Source organism: Syngnathoides biaculeatus, chromosome 14, assembly GCF_019802595.1.
Source record: "Syngnathoides biaculeatus isolate LvHL_M chromosome 14, ASM1980259v1, whole genome shotgun sequence".
NCBI lineage: Eukaryota > Metazoa > Chordata > Actinopteri > Syngnathiformes > Syngnathidae > Syngnathoides > Syngnathoides biaculeatus.
The window spans coordinates 12,309,452-12,316,762 of NC_084653.1; the positions used below are offsets into that span (position 1 = coordinate 12,309,452).

The 7,311-nt window shown below is 44.6% G+C and overlaps 1 protein-coding gene across 1 annotated transcript; it reads right to left on the bottom strand.

Annotated features, from left to right (window-relative positions):
• Window positions 1–1,677: 1,677 nt before the first annotated feature.
• On the bottom strand, window positions 1,678–7,122 carry klhl23 (kelch-like family member 23). Its single transcript, XM_061841597.1, has 4 exons — window positions 6,970–7,122; window positions 5,257–6,483; window positions 2,488–2,640; window positions 1,678–2,409 (listed from the first exon to the last, which is right to left on the bottom strand). Exons 1-4 carry the CDS (start codon window positions 7,025–7,027, stop codon window positions 2,099–2,101), a joined length of 1,749 nt encoding a protein of 582 aa, XP_061697581.1. The 5' UTR covers window positions 7,028–7,122; the 3' UTR covers window positions 1,678–2,098.
• Between the last annotated feature and the right edge of the window lie 189 nt (window positions 7,123–7,311).

Below are 7,311 nucleotides of genomic sequence, written 5' to 3' on the forward strand. Positions count from 1 at the left end.
GGTAGCTATAGTACTTCTCGAAAATAGCAATATCATAACACTCATTAGGGTTGTAATGTGGGTGGGCTGGATTGAAGAATTAAATGGGCCACTGAGACATACTTTACCAAGGTCTGATTTAAGATTACCAGCCACACCCCACACGCTTTTCAAACAATGGAAGCAATTTGATGAGGTGGCTGTGGAGTTTTTGACCAACTTATTCAATTGAACACTAGCGGGAGAGAAGATGCCAGAAGAATGGAGGAAAAGTGTGCTAGTCCCCATTTTTAAGAACAAAGGTGATGTTCAGAACAGTGGAAACTACAGAGAAATAAAGATGATGATCCACACAATGAAGTTATGGGAAAGAGTAGTGGAGGCTAGCCTCAGGACAGAATTAAGTATATCCAAGCAACAGTATGGTTTCATGCCTAGAAAGAGTACCACAGATGCACTATTTGCCATGAGGATGCTCGTGGAATATGTACAGAGATGGTCCGAAGGAGCTACATTGTATCTTTGTAGACCAAGAGAAAGTCTATGACAGAGCTCCAAGAGAGGAACTGTGGTACTGCATGCGGAAGTCTGGTGTGGTAGAGAAATATGTTATAATAGTACAGAACATGTACGAGAGCAGCAGAACAGCGGTGAGATGTGCTGTAGATGCGTCAGAAGAATTTAAGGTGGAGGTGGGACTACATCAGCGATCCGCACTGAGCCCCTTCCTGTTTGTGGTAATAATGGATAGGCTGACAGGCAAGGTTAAACTGGATTCCCCTTGCACCATGATGTTCGCAGAGGATATCGTTATCTGCAGTGGAAGCAGAGAACAGGCGGAAGAACAGTTAGAAAGATGGAGCTACGCACTGGAAAGGAAAGGAATGAAGATTAGCTGAAGTAAAACAGAATATATGTGCATGAATGAGAGAGGTGGAGGGGGAAGAGTGAAGCTCTAGGGAGAAGAGAGAGCGAAGGTGGACAACTTCAATACTTGGGGTCAACAATACGGAGCAATGGAGAGTATGGTAAGTAAGTGAAGAAACGGGTCCAAGCGGGGTGGAACAGTTGGCGGAAGATGTCTGGTGTTCTATGTGACAGAAGAGTATCGGCTAGGATGAAGGCCAAAGTTTATGAAACAGTGGTGAGGCTGCCCATGATGTACGGATTAGAGGCAGTGGCTCTGAAGAAACAACAGGAAGCAGAACTTGAGGTAGCAGAAATGAAGATGCTGAGGTTCTCGCTTGGTGTGAACAGGTTGGATAGGATTACAAATGAGTTTATTAGAGGGACAGCCAAAGTTGGATGTATTGGAGACAAGGTTAGAGAGAGGAGACTTCGATGGTTTGGACATGTTCAGAGGCGAGAGAGTGAGTATATTGGTGGAAGGGTGCTGAGGATGGAGCTGCTAGCCAAAAGAGTGAGAGGAAGACAAAAGCAAAGGTTGATGGATGTAGTGAGGGAGGACATGAGGACAGTGGGTGTTAGATAGGAGGATGCATGAGATCGGCTTGGATGGAAAAAGATGACACGCCGTGGCAACCCCTAACGGGACAAGCCGAAAGAAAAAGAAGAAGAAGCTCAAATAATGGAGGGAAAAATGTACAAGGAACCATTCAAACGTCCTGCTTTAACACCTTCAAGGAAGCCTTTCAAGTAATTCACAGATAAACTGAAGACAGTAGTGGAGTGATTTAATTACTCAAGTAACTCAGTGGCATTATTCTAGAAAGGACAAATGATTTGGCGCAAACAAATGTGTCACTAATTAAATCATCAGTAGTACCGCCACAAACACACTACAATGGCTCAGTGCAAAGCAGTTGGATTTCCACAGGCTAATGTAACAGCCCCAGGAAGTCAATCAAGGTTATTGTTGTTTCAATACGTGAAGGTTAATTCATGAGGAATTGAACATCCAATGCAGCCAGTAATAATTGTACTTAATAAAAAAAACACCAATTCTCACATTTTAACAGGCATATAATAGAGTTAAGTATCAGGTCCTCGACAAGTCGCTTCATTAAATAGTATTGCATAGTTTCCAATGGGAACATCTGTTTGTTCAATATATTTGGCACAAAATGACAAGTCAAAGCAGCATGTAAAGATCTTCACATTAAACACTGTACACACAGACGCATCCGTGTGATCTGGATGGACTGGGAAGCGTCCCGACAATCTCCCAAGTGTCCAGTTGCGGGTCGTACTTCTCAATGCTTTGCAGATAAGACCCTTTGGAGTAAGAGTAGCCTCCTGTGACGTAGATGCATCCGTTTATGACCGCAGCGGCGCACTCCATCCTCCTCTCCTTCATGACTGATATTGAGCTCCATTCCTCCCTCTGTGTGTCGTAGCAGTCTGCAATAGTCGTCTGTCCACCCACCAAATAGAGTTTGTTCTCAAGGGACACAGAACACAAGCCATACTCTGGGGGGAGAAGTTTGGAAAATAGAAATTAGGAAACACAATGTAAAAGGTACTGCATAATGTCTCATTTCCTTATACCTGGATGAGGGCTTATGGTAATGATGCTCCACTCGCTGATGTCCGGCCTGTAGACCTGGATTTTCTCATAGGTACAGCTGCCTCTGAACCCATAGTGGCCCCCGGTCACATAGATTTTGTCTCCCAATACACCAGCAGTGGCATTCCCTACACCTTAAATAACAAACGAAGATGTCACTTCCAAAATGCATGGGGAAAAAAACTAATCAAATTGTCTAAGGACACTAAATCCATCCATGGGTTATTACAGAATTGGAGGAGGTTTTCTGTCTTTCCTGTAGTTGTTAAAACAGTTTGTGTTATCAGATTTACACTTGTGCCTTGAGATACAAACGATCCAATTTATGAGCTTATCGTGATACGAGCTGTCGTTCTACAGATTTTTTTTGTTTGTTTTTTTGCCTTTTGGTCATGAACAAATATTTAGCAAGAGGCTTCAAGACCTTTAATGGGACTCCTGCTGAGGTTTGCTGTCAAACTAAACATAAAAACAAAAAAATAAATCATGTGTGTTTACAACAACCATGCAACATTGTCTTCCGTTGCTAACATACAATGCAAAACACAAAATAGTATTGATAGTAGAACCCATTAAGCAATGGAGATTTTAATGCAGCAACACATGTAGACAGACAATATAGCAATGCTTAAAGGCATACTTTCTTACTTACTTACTTTCTTTGCAAAAACAAAAACTCCAATCTTACTACAGTTAACAGAGTCACTTACAGTAACTGTGTAAGTCTTCTTCATTTGTCTTCATAGCACATTATAAAGCCCCCCTCCACCCCCCACCACTCTGCAGCATTATAGGAGTGATTCACAATAATCTTAAAAAGGTGGCCATAACGGACAGTCGGAAGTGTTTGCTACAGTAATTAGTCTGTGTTGTACATTTGAGTCTTCAAATTGTTATAGCCTACAAGCCCAAGGTCTCACCCTCTGTGTGCCGCATATTGTGTGACTGCGTTTGGCTTTCATTTTCACTTGTGTTGTGTTTAATGATGCAGCAGGATTTAACTGGCTTCTAAGAACAGTGTGTTTATCTTCACAATAAAAGCCATTCATTACAATCCACTGCCTCATTCTCGTCAGAGCGCCTTCTGCTAATGCAGAAACGGATCATTACCGCAATGTTGTTGTATGCCGCCATGATTAAAATAATTATATTACAATTCAGCCTTGAAGGTCTGTACTCTACCGTGTGTACATTGGGAATCACTGAGCTCTGAGAGTGCAGAGTTCAGAGCGGCAAAACATGCTCCATTTTCTTTTTTTATTTACGACTGAGCATTTCGCCATTGGCAGTGATGCGTCAGTGGCTCCGCCATATTGAATATGTAACTTCTTCCAGTAAAGATCTCGTCCTGGCTGCTGCCCCGCACGCCCGTTTACTCAGCCAGAACAGCAGTAGTGCACTTCAGTACTCACAGGGTTTGCTGCTCTGATTCATGGAACGGCACACTCCAACAACCCTCTGAGGTTAAGTTCGGAAATTCACTCAAAACACTCTTGAACGTTCAGGAAGCGCAGTGAGAACGTCAGATTTAATTTCCGAATGCAGTTCTGGAGTGTAGACACCGTAGTAGAGAGCAAGCTTGGAGTGAATTTCCAAATGTACAGTAGTACAGTAATCCTTTTTTCGCGATTAATTGCTCCCAAACTCACCCTACAAAATAAGGCTTTATGTTGTGAACTTAGCGTAAAGCGTAGTGTTTCAGCAAGCGTCCCACTTGAAAACCAGCTGTCTTTGTCAAGTAAGAGAGCATTCACTGAGCTGTGTACTTGAGGGAAACTTGCATGTGACAAGTACACAATACACACAGTGACCAGGATTTTCACAAAAAGGACTTGCTACCTTATACGTTAGTCTTGTAATTCCATCCATCCATCCATTTTCTTAGTTGCTTATGCTCATAAGGGTCGCGGGAGTGCTGGAGCCTATCCCAGCTGTCAACGGGCAGGAGGCAGGGTACACCCTGAACTGGTTGCAAGCTAATCACAGGGCAATCACACCTAGGGGCAATTTAGAGTCTCCGATTGCATGTTTTGGGGATGTGAGAGGAAGCACGGGGAAGACATGCAAACTTCACACAGGGAGGGCTGGGATCGTACCTGGGTCCTCAGAACTGTGAGGCCAACACTTTCCAGCTGGGCCCCCATCCAGCAGTCTTGTAATTTATATTTTAAAATCTTACAAGTTGATCAGAAAAGTTCTAGGACTGATATAGTACAAAATCCAAACCAAGTCTTCCCCTTTGAAGACACTAAACGTCACTCTCAGCCATCCCTTCACATACTCCTTGAAGGATTCTTCCTGGCTCTTCTGTGTCATCTTCACGGTCATCTTGATATCATCCACGTCTTTGAAATGGATCCCCTTGATCACGTGGAACCCGGTCAGGTGTGTAGAGGTTGCTCCAGCATGACAATGTTCTTCTCAGCCAAGAACTCTCAAAACCCCAGGGCATTGGAAGCAGGAACATTATCATGGTGTGGCATCCGCAAGTTACCCTCCCATAAGTCTCGTCTCTTAAATACCCCAGGATCTTTTTGTAAACGCTTTGGTAAATTGTCTCTCCCCAATGAAGGGGAAATCTCTTATTTTGGGTTTGGAATATTTTTTGTAAAACTCGTCCTGGAAATTTTCTGATACACTGAATACATTATGTCGATAAAGTAAGAATTTCTTTGCTCATCGGTAAATTTTTCCCACCATCCACATGATAATATGGAAAAATGTTTTTTTGTTTGTTTTTTTTTGCACACCTTGGATCATTCTCGCTCCAGGGAACCACTTCTTCTTGAGTGGATCATAATATTCTGTCTCCTGCTCCGGTGCTCCTCCCGTGTAGCCTCCGATGACGTAAATACAGCCGTGAAAAGCAACAGAACAATGGTAGTATCTGGCTGTAATCATGGGGCAGCCCTCCGTCCACTCATCATAGTCACAGTTATAAATAAAAACAGTATCAAGGGCCTCAACTGTGTTGGTCCTGTAGCCCCCTGTCACATAAATATTCGCCCCGAGTAAAGTGACGCTGTAGCTTTCTCTCGCATGGTCGGGCATGTCTTTCCCTCGCAGCCACGTGTCCCTTGTGGGCTCCCATATGTGAACTTCACAAAGTGGGTGCCAGTAATATCCTCCAATAATGTATAGGCTTGTTTTCCCACCAGTGGTTATCGACTTACTTTTGGGTCTTGAAGCCCTCGTGATCATTGATTTAAATCTCTCGTCATCCCCCACTAAGCTTTTCCTTTGCAGCTCTAAGGTAGCCTTGAAATCACTGTCATCCAGGTCCAGATGGATTGACTCCAGCAGGTCCACAGTGTGATGAACACGGCTCTCCAGGTCGTGGATGACCCATTTGGCCACCGCATCGATCAACATTTCATCCGTCGGCACGGTGAGCTTCTGAGCAGCCAGAAGTGTCTGGATCCTATCAGGATCCAGTTCGAGGAATTCCTCCTGCTGGATCAGCTCTGCGAACCTGCTCAGCATCACCCTACTGGCCTCACGCTCCAGTCGACGACACAAGTGGAGTTGAGCGAACGCATGCATACCAAGACAGTTGTCCACGTCCAGGAGGCGAACGAGGAAGCCTTCGCACGCTTGTTTGACCGACACGAACTGCAGCAGGTCTGCGGCCTCCAGCAGGCTTTGCACGTTTTTCTCGGTGATGCTCACCTGAGCTGTGTAAACGTAGTTGACCAAAACCGCCAGGACCTCGCAATCCACTCCGGCCAGCTCAATGACACTGTTGGACCTCTCCTTCATGTCAGCTGTGAACATGATCTGGAAATAGGAGCTCCTTGCCGACAGTAGTGCCTTGTGGCAGTGGAACACCTGACCCGAGTCATCGGCACATTGCAAGGTGACGTCGGTAAAGAGTCCATTCAGGTAGAAATGTCTGAGAGCATCCAGGAGCTCAGCTGGATGGTCCGGGTCACAGAAGTCATAGGTGTAAACTTCGTTCTCCTGGTGTGACATTGTATCTGCAGACAAAAAAAAAAAAATAATCTGTCCATGAAATGATATCACCTACAGCACATTTTCTTTTGCGCATATCCTCACAAGGGTCACAGGTGATCTGAAATCTCCTCCATCTGAATTTTGGCCGGGAGGCGGTTTACACCTGGAACTGGTGGATCGCTAATCCCAGGGCACAAAGACATTAACAACCATTCACACATTCACAATTACGAACAATTTTGAGTCTTCAATGAGCCTAACATGTTTTTAGAATGTGGAAGGACGCTTGTGTACCCAGAGAAAAAAAATGACAATTTAGAGTCTTCAGCATGCATGATACTGTAATATGCAGGAATATGAATCGCGAAGAACAGCATATGCAAAATACACAGAAAAAGCAAAATTGGAACTCTGAACCACCACCATTATGGCAACATAAACGCTCCTCGGTCTCAAGTATTACTCATGGGTATTGCCCCTTGTATTCAACAAATGAATCCCGCACTCACCTTTCTTTTGTCCATGAATGCTCCTCGATGACTGCCGTCTCTGGTTGCTCCTCTCCATAAACACACAAAAGCAAAAGAGAGCTCAATTTAGAGCAGGCAGCGACGTCACAGGCGGTCGCTTCTGTCCTATTTTGGTGATTGTGTGCAATGCAACCAAGCGTCCATTAACGACCCACCGCTCCCCTCTTCCCTGCCTCACCACCCGCACGCCCTTGACAAAAAAAAAAAAAAAAAAACCGTCAGAGGAATCCCGACCCCTCCCACACGCCACTGACACCGCTAAAATCTCTCTTTCTCTCACCCCCTAAATATAACATCCACGGTCCCGTGACCACGTCGCGC